The 21,128-nt window shown below is 46.2% G+C and overlaps 1 protein-coding gene across 13 annotated transcripts in view; it reads left to right on the plus strand.

Annotated features, from left to right (window-relative positions):
- The window catches only part of MICAL2 (microtubule associated monooxygenase, calponin and LIM domain containing 2), a 194,812-nt gene that overhangs the window by 37,849 nt on the left and 135,835 nt on the right, over positions 1-21,128 (plus strand). For 12 of the 13 annotated variants that reach the window (XR_006386895.1, XM_044269544.1, XM_044269540.1 and 9 more), the window contains exons 3-9: positions 15,142-15,349; positions 16,031-16,147; positions 16,891-16,992; positions 18,384-18,539; positions 19,953-20,053; positions 20,144-20,401; positions 20,485-20,600. Coding sequence is in view for 12 of the 13 variants with exons in the window: in XM_044269544.1 (XP_044125479.1) it covers positions 15,142-15,349; positions 16,031-16,147; positions 16,891-16,992; positions 18,384-18,539; positions 19,953-20,053; positions 20,144-20,401; positions 20,485-20,600 (1,058 nt within the window). In the remaining variant the exon portion in view is untranslated. Of the gene's footprint in view, positions 1-10,482; positions 11,082-15,141; positions 15,350-16,030; positions 16,148-16,890; positions 16,993-18,383; positions 18,540-19,952; positions 20,054-20,143; positions 20,402-20,484; positions 20,601-21,128 lie in introns of those variants that run through there. The other variant, XM_044269542.1, reaches the window with a different exon arrangement.

Raw genomic sequence — 21,128 nt, forward strand, 5'->3', positions numbered from 1 at the left:
CGCGCCAGGCTGAACTGAAGTGAAAATTGACTGTTAAAGGGACCCAAACAACAGTGTTTTTTGTGTGAAATCTCTGCTTGCTGTCAGTGAATGGAGACCTTCTTGCTAACATCCAGAGGCTGAAAACCTGTCCTGACGTAATACTTCTCACAGCAGGAGTTGTGTTACAGTTGGATCCAGTGTAGACAGTCCTCTGTGAGCTATCCTATGGTTGGCACTAAGGCTACTTTCACATTAGCTTTTTTTTGCGGATCCGTCATACCGTTACAATAATACAACAGCCTGCATCCGTCATGATCGGATCCGGTTGTGTTATGTCTTCTATAGCCATGACGGATCTGTCATGAACTCCATTGAAAGTCAATGGGGGACGGATCTGTTTTTATTGTGTGAGAGAAAACAGATCCATCCTTATTGACTTACATTGTGTGCAAGGACGGATCCGTCTTGCTCCGCACCACATGGCGGATAGAAAAACGCTGCAGGCAGCGTCCAGAGCGGAAAGGAGACTGAACTGATGCATTCTGAGCGGATCCTTTACCATTCAGAATGCATTAGGACTGAACTGATCCGTTTTGGACGCTGAGCCCTGAACGGATTTCAGAAATGGAAAGCCAAAACGCCAGTGTGAAAGTAGCCTAAACTCTCTTCTGGCCTGAGAATTCGATACAATGTATCAGTCTGGAGCAGGCTGTTTACAAAACAGGCTGGATACAAATGTAGCATCCTCTGAATATAAATGAAAATATTCCCCAAAAGCAAGTGAAGATACGGAAGGTTAGGAAGGGAAAAGCTTTAATTTATAAGAGAAAGGATTAGGCTTCATTTATATAAAAGTGGGAGAATATAAACACCCCCCCCCCCCCCCCCCCCCCCAATTGATTTGCTTGCTGCTGTGAGGTTCATATCCTTTTAACAATGCTCTTACGAGGAGGACGTTCATTGTCCAGTGAGCGTCCACGCCATCCCATGTATACATGGAGACGCCTATGGGTACACTAGGGGTCAGCGACCTCCAACACTTCCATGGGGATTCCAAGAACAGAGAGCGAGTGTGCAGGCTGGGAGTTGTAGTTTCACAACAGCTGGAGGTTGCTGAACCCTCAGCTTTACCTGCTGTGGGGCTCAGTCGCCGGGGAACCCTTTCTAGGGGTGTGATCATGAGGATATTTGGAACATACAGCCTTCCTTTAGCCGAGGCAAATATTCAGCTGGGTGCCTAGCCCTGTGTCTGAATGCCCTGCTCATGGGTGGTATGTTGGCTCCCCCTTGGCGCCCAGCACCTGGGGCACACCCTCCTGCAGATCGTTCAGAGCTACATGTATCCCCTTTTGAAAGAATTTGCTTTTCTCCTCGAGCAGACCCAGTCGTCACGTTATGGTCTTCGCTTCACACGAGACGTCAGTAAATGAATATCCACAATCTGGACTGAGGATTCGAGGAATGTCTGTAACTTTCACAATATTTCCTCCTTGCCAATGTTAAACATGCATTTTTTGCCCGTGAGTCACCACCCGGACCTGCTTTATCCATTACAGCATCTTGTGAGGAGCTGTCATTTACAAGAAGGTTGGGGGGGGCACCCCTTTATTCGGGGGGGGGGGGGGGATCGTCACTTCTTTTCAAAACTCATGACCTCGTAGTCGCTTTATCAGGTGGAGGGAAGAGTTTACTCCTTGTCTTCTCTACAGAACATTCTTCAGCCTCAACGTAATCCCCGTAAGCTGAACTTCCTCTTACTCAGGATGAGTGGCTGTCAGATGATGGATGTCGAATAGATAGGAACACCGACCCCAGCACAGGGCTGCACCCCGCCGCCTGAGGCAAAAGGTGAAATGGTGCTCACATCCCCAAAGAAAAGAAAGCTTGCAGATCTGGTCTTGGAGGGGTAAAATCTGTGGTGAAACTTGGGGAAGACTCCATGGCAAAACCCACAGTAGAACATTCTTATGGGTGGGGGTGGGGCTTGTCCTCAACCAAAAACTTCCACTGTGTGTGCATGATTATCTATGGTGCTTGTTGGTGAAGGGGTTAAAGTGAATCCATCAGCAGTTCTGTCCCTATGACACTGGCTGAGGTGTTACATGTGCGCTCAGAAGTTGGTCCCATGTTCATATGTGCCCGCCTTGCTGAGAAAGGTTTAAATATATGTAGATGAGCCTGTAGGAGCAATGGGGGCGTTACCGTTACACCTAGAGGCTCCGCCCTCTCTGCACTCTGACACGGCCGGGCAGTGAAAATGTAATCTCACCTGATCAATCAGAGTGCAGAGCGGAGCCCCTGGGTGTAATGGTGGCAAAGAAAGGCTGGACGCGCGGAAAGGCGTCCATTGTTACAAAGATGACGTAAAGGATACATGAATGGAAGAATCGGCGCCCGCTGGGATTTCTTTGCTACATTGTGGATTTCTTCCTTCCCGTGTGGGCGTCCTAAGAAAATGCTGACCGTTCCTAACCACATATTTCTAGGTGTAATGGTAACGCCCCCATTGCTCCTAGAGGTTCATTTGCATATAGTAAAACATCATTTTCTCAGCAATGCGGGCACATATGAACACGGGACCAACACGGATGTCTTCAGCTTCCAGAAGCACATGTAACCGGTCAGCCGGGGTCATAGGGACAAAACTGCTGACAGATGCCCTTTAAGGGTATATGTAAGGAAACGAGTGAGGTACCCGGTGTCCGGTGGTTACTCACCTCCTCAGACTCCAATGTTTGGTCCACAACTAGGAGCTGAACCCAGCCCCCATATATTTTGGCTAATGGTGCGAGGCACAGTGTCCTCACAAATACACCATGTGCCCTAATAAAGGAGCCCCTTGAAGGGGTTGTTCCAATATAAGCCTTTCATGGCTGAGATGGGAATAACCGCAGTAAGGGACGAGCTACTGAAATAGCCGAGCGAAGGCCAAGACGGGACAATCCTTTTAAGAGGGACTTCATTCTTTATTATACTTTATTGTTTCTGAGGAGGATTTGCCATGGATTTCTCCCAATGGTGGAATGGTCGGGGATATCAGCAGCGTAATGTGACCGCCTATGGATTTACTAGTCTTAGCGCAGGTCTAATTCTACGGCCGATTTTATTTCCAGCAGCTCGTGAAGGACGTTTGGTAAAATCTCATCCGCATTTCTGGTGCAGTAACTGCAGATTTTCAGCACCTCCTCAGCATAAGCAGCACCCTGTGTGAACACGCGCCTATAGTCTGTGTACAGAGACGCTCTATGGAGACGCTCTACCTCTACCCAACCTGTTTCACCTGTTTGACCAAGCACCTGAGCCCTGGGCATTCCTAGAAGATAGGGGCCCCACAGCTGACCCTGTTATGGCGCTGGGCGCAGGTTACATTCTTATCAACCCCTTGTTTGCTTACAATGCAGTTCCAGCCCAGACTCCCTCCACCCAGTAGCAAATGGCAATGGTTCCAGCTAGAACTGGCCGTCTCTCTGCAGGGGCCCCATATCACTCTGCTTGTGCCCTTGTCCAAACCCATTTTGCCACCATCGCTCCTCATATCTCGCAGCCCCCCAAATATTTCAGGAATGCCTGGAGAGCGGGACCTCGCCATTCCCATATATTCGTATGTAAAACGGGGCGCGTGGGGTGACGGTCAGCGTCTGATGACTGCGGCTTTTGTGTTTCTTGGAGACGGCACAAACTTCTGGAATTAATATTTCATGGGAGAAAGAAATGTTTCTGTGAAATCTCCTGGCAGATCTCACAACGCCTTGAGCTGATTTCCTCAGATGTCGAGCAGGACACGAGCCACCGGTTCAGGCCCAGAAAAACTCGCCGCGCCCCCGCTCCCATTGACAGTCATGAAGCCGGAGCAGAACAATACAAATATTGTCGACTTCTCCGGCTCCTCAAAGGATCCGATTGATTGGATTGAAAATATTATCATGCGTCTCATTCAGTGTGAGCTCTGATTGAACAAAGAGGCTCCTGTCCCCTAATCCCCAATGTCAGCGCGAAATAATCCCGTCTAATACATAGAATTATTACACGCGGAATACTGATATACCGTATTATATGCATCATAGGGGTCTTCCATGGTGGGCTGTGTGGGGACGCTGTATGGTGCGTACACTATGTACAAATAACCATCCCAAAGACTACTTTCATATAAGCGCTATATGGTACGGTTCCCAAATACCAGTGCCTTATGTGGTCTGTATAACATTGCCATACACTGCTGCTACCGCCATATCCTGCAAAAATAATATACTGCACAGTAAGCTATATAATAATAATATAACAAATATACCACCATATATTATACAAATATGACCATACAGTGTGCCAATGACTGAGCCATGTATAAAGTTGTCTAATGCCAGTGCCATACAATAGTATAAGTGAAAGTGCCCCCATATAGTGCTCATATACTAACAGCGTAACAGCACCTAATAACAGTGCCATTCACTAAACGCTGCCATATATTGCACAGATTCTATCTACAATGCCCAAATAAGTGTTCCATGTACAATATCATCTAATAACAGTGCCATATAATGATAAAGGTAAATACCGCCATACAGTGCTCTTATACTAACAGAGTGGCCAAATGATAACTCCATACATTAAGTAAGCTAATAATCATGCCATACAATAGTATAAGTAAATACTACCGTATAATGCTCATATGTAGTGACAAAATGAAAGCTCCATAATAACCATATAAGTAAATACTACCGCGCAGTGCTCCTATACCAACATACAGTGCCCAAACATCTGCTCCTTGTATAAAGACATCTAAAAACAGTGCTATGCAATAATATAAGTAAACACCGCTACACAGTGCTCAGATACCAACATACAGTGACCAAATAATAGCTCCATAATGTAAAGACATCTAATACAGTACTATACAATGTCCGAATAATACTGCTATATAATTAACGGTAGAATTCAAGGTGGCCACAAGCTGTAGATGCGAGGCCATCTTGGGCAACCTCTGCAGCAGGGGAAGCTTCGGTAGTAAGTCCGCTCTGCCTCCAGGAGGTGCTGTCCTTTTTAGGACTCATCAGTGCAGACTCCAGTAAACCTAATGTGAAATCTGTACTGCACAATCTGAATCCCAACTGGGTAACCTCATCCTATGGGGGATATGCCCTGCACTCTGGGGTTGTATCGCCCCCTCCGCCACAAAGCTGTTTACAGGCAACCCTAAGAAGGTCCTTATAGACTGTTCTGCTCCGGGCTCAGCAGTGCAGAGCAGAGGTTACTATTCCACAAGAGGAGCCTCACAGAACATAGTGCTGGAAATTATTAAAGGGCCAGTCCACCTAATGTGAAATACGTACTGCACAATCTGAATCCTAACTGGGTAACCTCATCCTATGGGGGATATGCCCTGCACTCTGGGGTTGGCTCCTATAGACTGTTCTGCTCTGGGCTCAGCAGTGCAGAGGTTACTATTCCACAAGAGGAGCCTGACGGAGTATAGTGCTGGAAGTTCTTAAAGGGCCAGTCCACCTAATGTGAATTTGCCCCATATTCTGCACCAAGGCAGGCAGGGGCAGCAGTATTGGGAATGTATTGCTGCATCAGTACCAGATTTGCCATTCAGGAGTCTGGGAAAGCGCGGTGAAAATTCCTGAAGCAGCGGTAGCGGTGTCCATATTGAACAGCGTGACCTTGGACTATGGAATTGTTCTGCTAGCGGGATACAGGGAGAGAGCTTTCTTCTATTACTGGGCGCCATTTCCCAGCGAGGATGTAGGTCACCGAGCTCCTCCATATATAATCTAATTAAGACGTATTTTTTCTACATGTGTTCGTTTCCTAGGTTTAATTATATTAAATAACTTCTTGTATATTTCTGGAATGAAGATTGATGTTTGGCCCTCGGTGCCGAGATGTCAGGAGACCACACAGAAAACCTCCAGGCGGTGGACGAGCAGAGCGGGAGCAACACTGGGTACTGGGGATTTAGACAGCTGACGGTCATTTGTTGTTCAATTATTCAGAAGCTTTAGATTTAATTCCTAGAAAATGTGAGCCAAGATCTCTGCTGCCTGTGACACCCGAGACAGAGCGACCGAGACGTCAGAGAGCAGAAACGCTAAAGAAACCGAGGAGATCTCAGTGCAACATGTCAGAAACGTATAAAGTAGTATCCCCACTAAAGGAAGCAGTATTATAGCAGTTATATTCCTGCACATAGGAGCAGTATTATAGTAGTTATATTCCTGTACATAGGAGAAGTATTATAGTAGCTATATTCCTGTACATAGGAGACAGTATTATAGTAGTTATAGTATTGTACATAGGAGCAGTATTATAGTAGTTATATTCTTGTACATAGGAGCAGTATTATAGTAGTTATAGTATTGTACATAGGAGCAGTATTACAGTAGTTATATTCTTGTACATAGGAGCAGTATTATAGTAGTTATATTCTTGTACATAGGAGCAGTATTATAGTAGTTATATTCTTGTACATAGGAGCAGTATTATAGTAGTTATATTCATGTACACAGGAGCAGTATTATAGTAGTTATATTCCTGTACATAGGAGAAGTATTATAGTAGCTATATTCTTGTACATAGGAGGCAGTATTATAGTAGTTATATTCTTGTACATAGGAGGCAGTATTATAGTAGTTATATTCCTGTACATAGGAGCAGTATTATAGTAGTTATATTCCTGTACATAGGAGGCAGTATTATAGCAGTTATATTCCTGTACATAGGAGGCAGTATTATAGTAGTTATATTCCTGTACATAGGAGCAGTATTATAGTAGTTATATTCTTGTACATAGGAGGCAGTATTATAGTAGATATATTCTTGTACATAGGAGGCAGTATTATAGTAGTAATATTCTTGTACATAGGAGGCAGTATTATAGTAGTAATATTCTTGTACATAGGGAGCAGTATTATAGTAGTTATATTCTTGTACATAGGAGGCAGTATTATAGCAGTTATATTCTTGTACACAGGAGCAGTATTATAGTAGTTATATTCTTGTACATAGGTGCAGTATTATAGTAGTTATATTCTTGTATATAGGAGGCAGTATTATAGTAGTTATATTCCTGTACATAGGAGGCAGTATTATAGTAGTTATATTCTTGTACATAGGAGCGGTATTATAGTAGTTATATTCTTGTACATAGGAGGCAGTATTATAGTAGTTATATTCTTGTACATAGGAGGCAGTATTATAGCAGTTATATTCTTGTACATAGGAGCAGTATTATAGTAGTTATATTCTTGTACATAGGAGCGGTATTATAGTAGTTATATTCTTGTATATAGGAGCGGTATTATAGTCGTTATATTCTTGTACATAGGAGCAGTATTATAGTAGTTTTATTCTTGTACATAGGAGGCAGCATTATAGTAGTTATATTCTTGTACATAGGAGGCAGTATTATAGTAGTTATATTCTTGTACATAGGAGCGGTATTATAGTAGTTATATTCTTGTATATAGGAGCAGTATTATAGTCGTTATATTCTTGTACATAGGAGCAGTATTATAGTAGTTTTATTCTTGTACATAGGAGGCAGCATTATAGTAGTTATATTCTTGTACATAGGAGGCAGCATTATAGTAGTTATATTCTTGTACATAGGAGGCAGTATTATAGTAGTTATATTCTTGTACATAGGAGCGGTATTATAGTAGTTATATTCTTGTATATAGGAGCAGTATTATAGTAGTTATATTCCTGTACATAGGAGCAGTATTATAGTAGTTTTATTCTTGTACATAGGAGGCAGCATTATAGTAGTTATATTCTTGTACATAGGAGGCAGTATTATAGTAGTTATATTCTTGTACATAGGAGGCAGTATTATAGTATACACATCGTTCTCTGTGGGTCTACACAGACTTTAGAGCCCTCTGGGGTCACTGCTGACAACTCACGCATATCCTGCATCAGGAATATCCTTTTTCAGGATGATCCTTTATATAGAAACTGGCAGGTTGGTCTTAAAAAAGAATATACTGAGGCTCTGTAGTGCGTGCTGAGATGGTCGCTGGGTGATACAGTTACAGAGTCTCCTGCCGGACGGACAGATGCGCTTTATGTGATCCTGAGCTCTCATCTTGCATCCTATGGAGCCGATCCATCACTAGTATATAGCTTCATGGCATTATTACCTGCGTTTGTATAAGAGGTCACAATGACCATCGTCTCCACAGCTGCAATGATTATGGGCCTAAGGAGTGGTCATGGTGTCCACACGTCATGGTCAAATAACCTTTTTCTGTGCTGTGATTTTTCAGAAATCGTGGCAAAACCGCAATTTGACCACAACATGTGAACACCATCTTGGAATGGTAATTGGTGCATCTATGTATTAGATATGATACTTACGGTATACAATATGGAACTTTTTATTATACAGTAATAGTACTGTAGGTTCCTAGTATTATATGGTACTGATACTATACTAAGGGTCCTTGTATTATATCGTACTTTCCATATCCTACATTGGACTGGTATTATGCGGTCCTTGTATTGTATAGTCCTTGTCTTATACTGTAGTGGAATGATATGGTCTTTGTTTTATATTGTCCTTGTTTTGTATTGTACTGGTATTCTATTGGTTTTGTATTTTATGGTCCTTGCATTATTTTTATTGATATTATACGGACCTTGTATTTTATTGCACTGGTGTTATACTGGCTTTGTAGTATATGGTCTTTATCTTGTATTGTACTGGTGTTATACTGGCTTTGTAGTATATGGTCTTTATCTTGTATTGTACTGGTATTATACTGGCTTTGTAGTATATGGTCTTTATCTTGTATTATACTATTATTTGTATTGTATTATGTGGTCCTGATAGTCCTTGCTTTACATGTTCCCTGCCCGTTCCGTTAGTCGCTGACCACGCCGACCTGTGTATAATCTCCTGTCGTTCCTTTATCATGCACTAACATTGACCCTCCTTACATCACTGACATTTTTGGCTCTTGTCTTAACAAAGAAATGATTTTATTCATTGCCAACCCTAACGAGCAGCAGAGATGTGAGTGTTCAGCCAAGGGATGTGCGGAGCAGGCAGGGCGGCTGGGGCTGATCCGCCGTCCTCGTGTGTGCGTCCGGCTCTCGTACACATATTTCACTCATCACCTCACTCGCCCGTTGTGTCGGTGCTGTTTCTATGTCCGTCCTGAACACTGGGATAATCTCCCCCATCAGAATGCATCTCAGGGGATCTCATAGGGGATTGGCTGCTAATGATGGAATAGGCAGAGCTCCCAGATTTATAGGTTGCAGCCAGAGATGTACTACTGCTTATGTTCATCCTGATCTTACTGGTGTGTTGTTAATAGAATACCAGAAATCCAGTAAAGACTGACACTGCAGACCAGTATAAGAGAGCGTTCGGCCAGGAAATGCAGCACAGTTTGTATGCCATGCAGGATTATAGAAAGCTGAGTGACAACCCTTTGAATATTATGGCTATTAGTGAGGCAGAGAGGCAGAGCCGGTGAGGATGACTCCGGGTCATTCTTTAATTTTGGTTTTGTTCCAGAGGTTTCCTTTTTTAAAGACCATACTAAAATTCTGTCTGCCTGCAGCCACCACTAGGGGGAGCTCAATATATACAGATTTTTACAGCTCCTATTGAACTACAAAATAAGTGTATACAGGGAGCTCCCCCTGGTGGTGACTTAAAGCCACCAGAAGCGTAAGATTTAGAGAAATATAGAGCTGCCAACCTAATTATATTTGCTTCCATGACAATTCTCCAACCTAATTGCCCATTTACAAACATTTTTAAGCCAGGTTTTTGCATAAAAATAATCTCAAGACCCCTTTTTGCAACTTTTTTAATGCTCATGCAACATTATTTTGTCGCACAGGCGTTTTTGCTCCATGCTCGCCACTTGGGAGCGGTGGGGGCTGGTCTAGGGCCAGGACATCGGACTCGGCAAATCTACTAGCATTTTACGCCTGGAAACTGGGTTGAATGTTGGCATAAAACTACTCCAGTCAGGGACTGGAATAGTCCTTCTTCCTGGTGCACAGACTGCCAGAGGTGCACCTAATTTAGGACGAGGTGTGCGCCATGTCATGAATAAACCAACGTAAAAAGCTGTTCTTTGTAATTGACCCCCTATGTTACCTCTCGTATCATTGAGAGCCTCAGCTATACATTTATATGGATGCAGGCGATACAATGTTGCGCATTGTCAGTTGCCTTTCGCTAACATTGACACTTCTATGTGGAATTCCATAGAAATGTGCAAAAAATCTCAGTCCAATGAACTTGCTGCACTCTTTCCCGGGTTGTGCACTGGGCTGATGAGGGGGTCGCTGGGTATAATGTATGGTTATTACACTCCTCAACGTTGAAACTTCATCACTAAGAAGGACAAACCATGAGGTTGTGCAAATTGCAGAAGTAGCGGTTGCTGCTAAGAGATGCAGATGATGACATTTTCCACCACCCGGCTCCAATCTGTGCAATATGGGAGGGGCACAAAAGCCACATTTCAAGCAAAGTTTTTATCTATATAAAACCTCATAAATTGGATCAAGTCGTGTGGGATGACCACGTGAAGCCTCCTGTTCATCGACATGTCAGTTATTACAATCCTGAAACGGAGAGACCTTGGTTTATGACTGCGGCAGACCGCTGTGCACCTAGGCCGAGATGTCAGCGCTGTTCAAGGCTGTGCGTCCTGGTGGCTGGGAGAACGACAACGAACTGGAATGACAGCAGGAGGTGCACAGAGGCGAATCCTCTGATTAGAAGAATGGTGCCCAGTAATCCATTCTGTACTGCAAGTGAACTGGACGTCACATCCCAAGCCTAGGGTGGCGAACGGGATCTGTACAAACCATCAGAAGGCGTCTGCACGATCCAGATACCGATGTTCTGGTGACCTCACCCACCGCTCTCCAAGGCTATCATGGTGCACAGCAAGACAGCAATGGAGGCTGGAGGCTGGCTCTTCAGCTATGAGTCCCGCTTTTGTCTCAGATGCTACGATAGCCAGAGATTGAGCTGGAGACCACGTGGACAATGCCATGAAGAGGCCTTCACAAGGGAACCTTACACTAGTGTGTGCACCGCGGTGTCGGGCACCATCCTGTTACCGGTAACCTGGATACGGTTTATATTTCCCTTCTGATAAGCGTTGGCAGATTTGAGTGCAGAACGGCGCTGAGCGCCCAGAACACAGCACAGACATAATGCAATTTCCTGCTGCTTGTGCCCGGGTTGCCTCACCCTGTTGGCGAGTTGCCACCTTTGTGGGTGAACGGTTTGCTCCTTGGCATGTATGCATGGATGGCCAATCTGAGGCTCTCCGGATGTTGCAAAACTACAACTCCCAGCATGCCCAGACTGCCTACAGCTATCAGCCTACAGCAGGGCATGGTGGGAATTGTAGTTTTACAACAGCTGGAGAGCCACAGGTTGGCCATGCCTGTACTAGAGTCTATGTTGGGGTCGGCAACCTCCGACACTCCAGCTGCTGTGAAACTACAAGTCCCAGCATGCACAGCTGTTCTCAAAACTCCTATAGAAGTTAATGGAACATGCTGGGAGTTGTAGTCTAACAGCTGGGGTGCCAGAGGTTGCTGACCCCTGATCCATCTAGTAACATGATCTGCACTATGGGTGAAGAAGTGGCATCAGCCAGCTAGATGGGCAGCAGCGGAAAGGATTCGGAGAGCCCATCCCCCACCTGCACAGAATATCAATAGTGTCAGTAGAGCCAATCAACTGTTGGGTCCTCTGGCACTGACCAGCCGCTCGGTCCAGTAGTGCGTTCCTTTAAGGGGATTGTATAACCATAAGCTACCATTTTCAAAACTTCCGTTTGCAGTCAGTGAATGGTTCCATCCTCAGTGAAATCTCCTCCTGCTTGCAGTGTAGCAGTCAAGGAAATTCACTGTCTCCAGGCTGATGTCTGCTATCTGCACTGATACATTGTAACAAACCCATGGAAGCAGAATATAAACAATGAAGTATCACAGCAAACCGAGATGCTGAATATGGTGAGGAACAGAACAGAGTCCTTAAAGGTGTCATTGCCCTTTAAGAACGCCGCTCTGCCTCGGTGCCGGGTCACACCTCATTTGGGAGAGGGTTTTGCTCAATCTGCATCTAATTTCAGTTTGCTTTGCAGGGCTCGGATGATTTGTCTTTGCTTTCACAGACCTCCTAAGATGATCAGCCGCGTGTAACACAAGATCTCCCCTCTCCTTATAGAGACAGGAGCGGCGGGAACATCCCGGATAAACCTCTAGGTCTTATCCAGGATCTGGCCGCCCTCCAGCCACCAATTCTCCCTGTTATAGAAAAGTGACAAATGTCACATGCCCCATGACGGTGTATGACGCATGTAACAGCATGCTGGGAGTTGTAGTATTGCTGCAGTGTACAGTGTAACGGCCCATACATCTGCAGCAGAGCTTCTGACCCAGCTTTCCGGGAGTCCTGAATAACTGTGTGACTACAATCTGTGACTCCAACTTAGCTGCATTGTCTATTGAAGCCTGAGGTTGTCTGAAGCTCAGGCTCCTCCATGCTTTACACTGCAGTTCTGTTCCATTAGAGAACAGCTATGATCAGTAGCTCCAGCATAACTGCATTGTATATTGAAGTGCGAGGTTGTCTCATCTCTACCTCGTGTCTCATCAGAAGCTTAGGCTTGTTTTGTCCCTCCTCCATGCTTTACACTGCAGCTCTTTTCCATTAGAGCACATCAGTGACTTCATCCTGACTGCATTGCCTTTTGGAGTCTGAGGTTGTCTGATTGCCCCCTTCTGTCTCATCAGAGTCTTGGGCTGCAGTTTTGTCCCTCATTCTTTACCTTGCAGTTCTGCTCATTCAGATTGGCTGCTGTGTACAACATACGCTGATGGGCACTGCTCATTCTTCAGCCATCTATGGCGTTTGCTGCGCAGATTACGCCGCTCGGACCAGATTCCTGGAATGAAACGTTTCTGGGAATTTTCCCTTTTTTTGCACCTTCAGGTCCCTAAACCCGTCCAGAGGGTCTGTAAAACATGTTCAGAACATCTTGTTCCGTGCGTTGTCATCAGCCTTTTCTGGAGCGTCCGGCGGCGGCCGGGAAATATGACAACGTACGATCAGAATTTCCACTGCACAGAAGAGAATTGGCCAATTATTTCATGGAAGGTTTATTTATAACATCTCTGATCTTCGATGGAACGTGGTGGACGCTGCAGCAATCTTCACCGGTGTCAATAACCAGGGGTATCCGTCACCCGGGGGGGGGCAGCAGGAGGCTCTCCCGGGGCCCCGCAGGCCGTCTCTGGGCTCTGGAGAAAGTCCCGGCAGGTGCCCACCTTCCTTTCATTTATCGGAGATGGAGGGACTGGGTCTTGGCAGCCGCCACATTTCCTGGGGAATAATACAGTTTCCTGGATGAACATCTGGCCGCTGTGTGTCCCTCCATCTATAGGAAATGTGGCGCAGCCTGAACACACTACCCCACGATCACTCATCGCCCTCCCAGTGCCCACGGGCACCCCTCTCCCTGCCCCTAGATTTGCCGTCTGAGCCGGGATGTTGGCATGCAGTCCGTTTATTTGTAGCAGTGAGTAACCAGGAGAATGAGATGACTACATGGACAGGGCACTCACTGGAGACACTGCAGGGTGCATGCTGAGGGTTGTAGTTCAAATCTGTGATGGGCACCTCTATGATGGGTTACTGCGTTATTTAATGTCCGCTTTAGATGTGCTGCGTCTGAGTAGCAAAAAGTCAACTGTTTGTTCTCCCATGGGTAGTACCAGGATGCCAGCATAAATAGTGCCAGCCAGAGTGCCAACATAAATAGTGCAAGCTAGTGTGCCAACAAAGTGCCAGCCAGCCAGAGTGCCAACATAAATAGTGCCAGCCAGAGTGCCCCTATGATTGGTGCAAACCAGAGTGTTGGCATGAGTGCCAGCCAGAGGGCAAACATAATAGTGCCAGTCAGGGGGCCAACAAGAATAGTGCCAGCCAGAAGGTCAACATAAATAGTGCCAACATGAATAAATGTCAGACAGGGTGCCAACATAGATAGTGCCAGCCGAGAAACCAATATAAATAGTGCCAGACAGAGTGCCAAAATAAAAAGTACCAGCCATGGCACCAAGACAAATATTGCCAGCCATTATGGGTGCCAGCATAAATAGTGACTGTTAGGGTGCTTCTGTAAATAATGCCAACCAGAATGCCCCTATAAGTAGTGCCAACCAGAGTACCCCTATGAAAAGGGTCATCCACATTGCTGCACTAATATTGCCAGTGTCCACATGGATAGTGCCAGCCATACTGTTCTTATGAATAGTGCCCACATGGTGACAGCCAGAGTGCCCCTATGAGTAGTGCCAGCAAGAATACCATAGTAACCATAGTGCCCCCAAAAGTACTGGGAGCCTTAGTACCAACCAGAGTGCTCTAGTTATCGCCACTATGTGCCAGGAAGCGTCCCCTGTTTGTCCAGCGACTGACCCTTCCTATAGGAGTATATAGACGGCGTGCCAATCCTGGGGAAACTGCGACCAAAACTGCACCGTGTGAACCTGACCCGAGGTAGATGAGGAGGTTTCCATCCCGGTACAGATGGCGGAGATGAGATTCCCGCCATGGCCGCGTCCCATGGACCCTTATCTCACTGGGATTATTTCACCTTTACCGTAGGAAATGAGATAAATGGAGGGTTATTACCGCCTGGCCGTGCGCTGATGACAGACATCATGCCGTGTTCTAACCGCTCTGGAATGTTTGGCTTGGTTCAGGCAACGGAAACTTCCTATAGAAATGTACCAGGGGTCAGAGCCCACAGAGCTTACAATCTGATCTGTTATTAGCAGTGGCCCCTATGTGAACTCCGCTATCCCAGCAGGGCGGTCCTGGGAGGATTGGCACCCAGTGCACCCCTTGTGATGTACTGTAATAGTGTCATGCTCCGCCCCTCTGACCCTGTGCTGTAAGTAATAAGGGGGTGTACAGGACCGGCTCTGGGGAAGTGCATGCAAAGGAAAATGTAGTTCAGGACTGAATCCAGGAGTAATGACCTCTGTGAAAGCGGGAGAGAAGAGCGTTCACAGGGTCTCCATATGGCGCCCCTGACGTGATCAGGTTGTAGAAGAATGGCCCTGACCGCCGCCCTAACTCCATCCTTTCTCTTATTTTAGTGTTTGATAATTGGCGGGGGCCCCTGCGGACTGCGGACGGCCATTGAACTGGCCTGTTTAGGAGCCAAAGTGGTTGTGGTGGAGAAGAGAGACACGTTCTCCCGGAACAATGTGCTCCACCTCTGGCCTTACACCATCCACGACCTCCGCTGCCTCGGAGCCAAGAAGTTCTATGGAAAGTTCTGCGCAGGAGCCATCGATCATATAAGTACGTACCATGAACACCCCCGGTAGGATAGCCTATATCTTACATTGGTTACTTTCTTTTGCTGGTCCAGGTCCCTGACATTTCCTAAATATCTGCTTGTTGTCAGTGAATGCAAATATTGTTGTTCAAATCCAGATGCTTAAAGTGGACCTCTCACCTCTCCTGACATTAGTAACTACACGCAGTCCCATGTAATAACAATTATGGAGCATCTGTTCTTATCACTCTATATTGTGTTATTCCTCCATTATTCCTGGTAGAAGTCATGAATGAATTTCCATCCGCCTGCTGGAAGGGTACAGATGGGTGTTACCAGTCAGGAGTGGGACACTTCTAGAAGGAATAACAGAGGACTGGTACAACATACAGTTTTCCAGAATTGTTATTGCATGGGGGATCAGGGGCGGTGACGGGCCCTCTTTAGATCTGTACAGACCCACCAAGCTGAGGGTTTGCCCCCTTGTATCCAGTGTAGACATTCCTGTGGGGTGTACAGCCTGGTACCCGGGGTGATACATTGATACATTGTAACAAACTACTGCAGTGCTTGGTTCACAGAGGATACAAATGTGGCAAACCCTTCTGCCGCCCCTTCCTCTATGTCCCCGTGGAGCAATGGTTTGCCCAGCAGAGGGACGGGCGCTGGTCCTGTGTGGCTTCTCATGGGCTCGTGTCTTGCAGGTATCTGGCAGCTGCAGCTCATGTTGTTTAAGATTGCGCTTCTGCACGGCATTGAGATCCACGTGAACGTCGAATTCGTCAAACTCCTGGAACCGGCAGAGGATCAAGAGAATCTGAGTAATTTCTTCTTTTATTCTGTACTCCAGAGAAATAGTGAATATAATGTAAGAAGGTGGCACACCTAGGATAGAGCATAGCAGGATCTGGGCACAGGGACTGGCAGAGGTGCCCATATAATCCTGAAGTGGAGGACGTCAGCATGCAGGGGCCACTTAACGAGAGTCTGTGACATTTTGGCACGGGTAGGTTGCCGATGATCTTGGACGCAGCATCGGGGGAAACGCGTCTCATGATGCCCGCTGGTGTGTGCCTGGATCAGCTTTGAGATTGTGCCATGTCTCCCTGGCACCATTCACAGGAGATCATGTCAGAGGAGCCGATATTACGTTTCATAACTGTGACAAAGTGATGACAAAAAGATTTTAGAAGCCTGAAAGTGAGACCCAGCGGGCAGAGGGGGGCATTAAATCACGGCTGGTTAGTAGCAGATACGGGACATTGGCACACTGCATGAGATATTACTGGGCACGCTCCGGTACCTAAAGCCGTAGTGCGTCATCGGTGCCCTCCGCAGTAGTGCCACATCCAACCACAGGGCTCATATATTACTATCTACGGTACCCACTGAATACCAGTTATAGTCACTACGTCTATGGTGCCCACTTTATAGACATCTGTAGTACCCATATAATGCCACTTCCTACCATAGTGCATAGTACCAGCCATGGTGCCCACTGTTATATTGCCCAACAGTTGAGACAAGAACCTTAATATTTTATATTCCTCTTCTTTTTCCCCAGAAATCGGCTGGAGGGCGGAATATCTTCCTCAGGACCATCCGTTATCGGACTATGAGTTTGATGTCATTATCGGGGCTGACGGGCGCAGGAACACCCTTGAAGGTGAGATGCCACCGCAATGGGGGGGGGGGGGTGAGATTTGGGATATTTAGCAGGATGTGTCCCTTCAGTAGGGAGTGCTGTTCCTATACATAACCTGCATATAGGCTGGCGCGCTCGTGCCGCCGGCGTACAGATGGGTATTTTTAGGAAGTGGACGTGTCACATTGTTTCTTATGATAAAAATAGACATTGTTTCCATTGTTACAAATTTCACTTTTTCTATAATTAGCCCCAAACTATGACAATCTGCAGCGGAGACGCCATAAATCCCAATTACACCGCACCTACAGTATCCTGGACTGCGTCCGCCCCCGGTGGGGTGACGGACTGGTTCATGGCTGGTAACGCCGTCCCTTCTACCTGCCCCAGAAGTGTAAATCCCTGGGTGTAGAATAGATGAATGTCAGGACTGGGAGGATCACAGGGGACGCTGCGCCACATCCCGTCTAATCTTATAAAAGGTCCAAATGGTTCAGCCCCCCCCCCGTCTATCACCTCATAGGAATCCTAGAAAACAGGATTCCTTTCAGCTCTTACTCTCTTTAAATTGTTCACCTTTTTCAAGATCTCTACTTGCTGTGACTAAACAGGATCATTCTTGTTTACATACAGATGGAATACTTCTCACAGCTGAGGGTTTGTTACAATTGTATCCAGCTTAGACAATGCTCTGTCAAGTAAACACACCTGCAGCACAGATCTCTCTCTCTGTCCTGATAGTTTGTTACAGTGTATCAGCGCAGGTAAAGTGTATCAGTCTGGTGCCCAAGCTGTTTATCTCACAGAGGATTAAGTTAGATATATTGTAACAAACCCTCAGCTGTAAGAAAATATTCAGTCATGACAGGTGGTTGGCTTCTGGATGTAAAGAAGAATGTCTCCATTCACTGAAAGCAAACAGTGAATATCTGCAAATATTGAGGAGTCTAAACGAGTTGCAGAACTTTTCATTACCTACCACAGAACCCCTTAAATTAATGTTGTCTTCTATATTACCTGGCGGAGCAGAGTTTTCCAGCAGCACAGAGTATTTCAGTGTAGAACTGTATTTGACAGGGGCAGTGTTTGGCAGTCACAAACTAACAGTTACATAGTGAATAGAACAGGGTCCCCAGCAGCACAGAGGATTTAATTATAGCACCGTGGGGCTAGTTTAAGCTCACAGATTGAGAGTGGAAGTAACAGGGCCCCCAGCAGCACAGAGCATGTCAGGAGAGGAATGTGCAGATCTTATAAGGGACAGTGATCAGACGACTCATGTAATGATGCTACTGAGGCAGTGTCCTGGTGTATGAGTTAAGACTTCATGCAGTGCAGAGTGTTTCAGGAGAGAGGTATGCAGATGTGACCCCATTCACAAAGCGGTCTTACATCCAGCTTCTGTTCTGCAGGATTCAAGAGGAAGGAATTTCGAGGTAAACTGGCCATCGCCATCACTGCCAACTTCATCAACCGGAACACGACGGCGGAGGCCAAAGTGGAGGAGATCAGCGGAGTTGCCTTCATCTTCAATCAGAAATTCTTTCAAGACTTGAAGGAAGAAACAGGTTTGTCCTCATTCTACAGCCGAGCATGAGAGGGGCAACCCAGAGATATTCCGGAGTCGCGGCCTTTCCCTCACAAAAGCTGCGCAGAGAAAGTTCTGCGGTAGAACGATCTATAATTAGATTCTGTTCTGCTGGAAGGTCGCACCGTGAAGGGCTAGCTCATTACAGGGCATCAGTTGGCATAAGAACAGTGTAATAGATCTGGGCAGAAGGAGGAAGACGTCTGGACTGCACTAATAGTCCTGAGCTCACACCTCTAAGATGTCCCTGCTGGTTCAGGGTCTGCTTTTTATTAAAACCTGCATCCTTCATTTCTACTTTTTAATTACATTACTTATCCTGTACTGATCCTGAGTTACATCCTGTATTATACTCCAGAGCTGCACTCACTATTCTGCTGGTGTAGTCACTGTGTATATACATTACTTATCCTGTACTGATCCTGAGTTACATCCTGTATTATACTCCAGAGCTGCACTCACTATTCTGCTGGTGCAGTCACTGTGTACATACATTACTGATCCTGTACTGATCCCGAGTTACATCCTGTATTATACTGCAGAGCTGCGCTCACTATTCTGCTGGAAGGTCGCACCGTGAAGGGCTAGCTCATTACAGGGCATCAGTTGGCATAAGAACAGTGTAATAGATCTGGGCAGAAGGAGGAAGACGTCTGGACTGCACTAATAGTCCTGAGCTCACACCTCTCAGATGTCCCTGCTGGTTCAGGGTCTGCTTTTTATTAAAACCTGCATCCTTCATTTCTACTTTTTAATTACATTACTTATCCTGTACTGATCCTGAGTTACATCCTGTATTATACTCCAGAGCTGCACTCACTATTCTGCTGGTGCAGTCACTGCGTACATACATTACTTATCCTGTACTGATCCTGAGTTACATCCTGTATTATACTCCAGAGCTGCACTCACTATTCTGCTGGTGCAGTCACTGCGTACATACATTACTTATCCTGTACTGATCCTGAGTTACATCCTGTATTATACTCCAGAGCTGCACTCACTATTCTGCTGGTGCAGTCACTGTGTACATACATTACTTATCCTGTACTGATCCTGAGTTACATCCTGTATTATACTCCAGAGCTGCACTCCCTATTCTGCTGGTGCAGTCACTGTGCACATACATTACTTATCCTGTACTGATCCTGAGTTACAGACTGTATTATCCTCCAGAGCTGCACTGCATTCTTCAGTGCTGAAATCCTCCAGCATTCTCTGTGGTGCAGTGTCTTCAGTGCACTCTCTGGTGATCTTCCTCTTGCATGTGTCTTCTTTGCTGTACACTCATCTGATGTAAGCCACCTACCTGTCCCTTTGTATTAGGAGCTCTGCCGTTAGGTGCTACCAAGCTTACTGACAGTTTCCTAATGTTCTTGTCTTCCGGTTTCAGGGATCGATCTTGAGAACATTGTGTATTACAAGGACAGTACGCACTACTTTGTAATGACGGCAAAGAAGCAAAGTCTCCTGGATAAAGGCGTCATCCTGAATGTAGGTGGCCGTGGACGCGACCGTTCCCTCTGACCTGAAGCAAGCGCTATGCAGGCGACTAACCTGAGGTGCAATGTTCTGTCTCTCCAGGATTATGCCGATGCAGAGATGCTGCTGTGTGCGGAGAACGTGGATCAGGAGAGCCTGCAGTCCTATGCAAGAGAAGCTGCCGACTTTGCCACCAATTACCAATTGCCGTCTTTGGACTTTGCCATCAATCATTATGGGCAGCCAGATGTGGCCATGTTTGACTTTACCTCTATGTACGCCTCTGAAAATGCGGCGCTGGTCCGGGAACGCCACGGGCATCACCTGCTGGTGGCGCTCGTCGGGGACAGCCTGCTTGAGGTTGGTAGGAAGATCTCAGATTTCTGTACATTTTCCTGTTTAGAGTCGGCGTCACCATGTGCCTCATTCTGTCTCCTTTCCAGCCCTTCTGGCCGATGGGGACGGGCTGCGCCCGCGGGTTTCTGGCGGCGTTTGATACAGCCTGGATGGTGAGGAGTTGGTCCCAGGGGACTCCGCCCCTCGAGATCCTGGCTGAACGGTAAGACATGACTGAGCAGCAGAGGCCTCTTCTTTCATCAAGGTTTTACTTGGCGATTTGGCCAGTAGATGGCGCCGGTCTGAAAACTCACCCTGACTACAACGTAACCTCAGTGTCACTCAGGTGATCAGATACAATGTATCACAGGTTGCTACATTTTGAGATTCTTAGTCAAACCATAGCGGTATCGGCCGCAGTAAGTCACCTGACAGCTAAAATTAGTGATGTCACTGAGCCATGAGGCACAGGCTACCTCACGGCTCAATGACCTCATTAGCCAAAGGTCTCTCTTACTGCATTTTGGGCTATAACTAGATAATATATTCTTCAGCACAGAAACGTGACTCATTGCGCTACTTTACTCATCAGTCAGGGAAGTGGGGTGAAGTTTGAGGGTCTGATAACCCTAACAGCAGGATATGATGTAAGATCTGCATCGGCTGCAGCAGCCGAACCGCCCCCGACCTCCCGGTCATCAATGTTCTGCGATCGATCCCTGAACTGGCGGCTTCCTGTAAATTCACTATA

This window comes from Bufo gargarizans, chromosome 10, assembly GCF_014858855.1.
Source record: "Bufo gargarizans isolate SCDJY-AF-19 chromosome 10, ASM1485885v1, whole genome shotgun sequence".
NCBI lineage: Eukaryota > Metazoa > Chordata > Amphibia > Anura > Bufonidae > Bufo > Bufo gargarizans.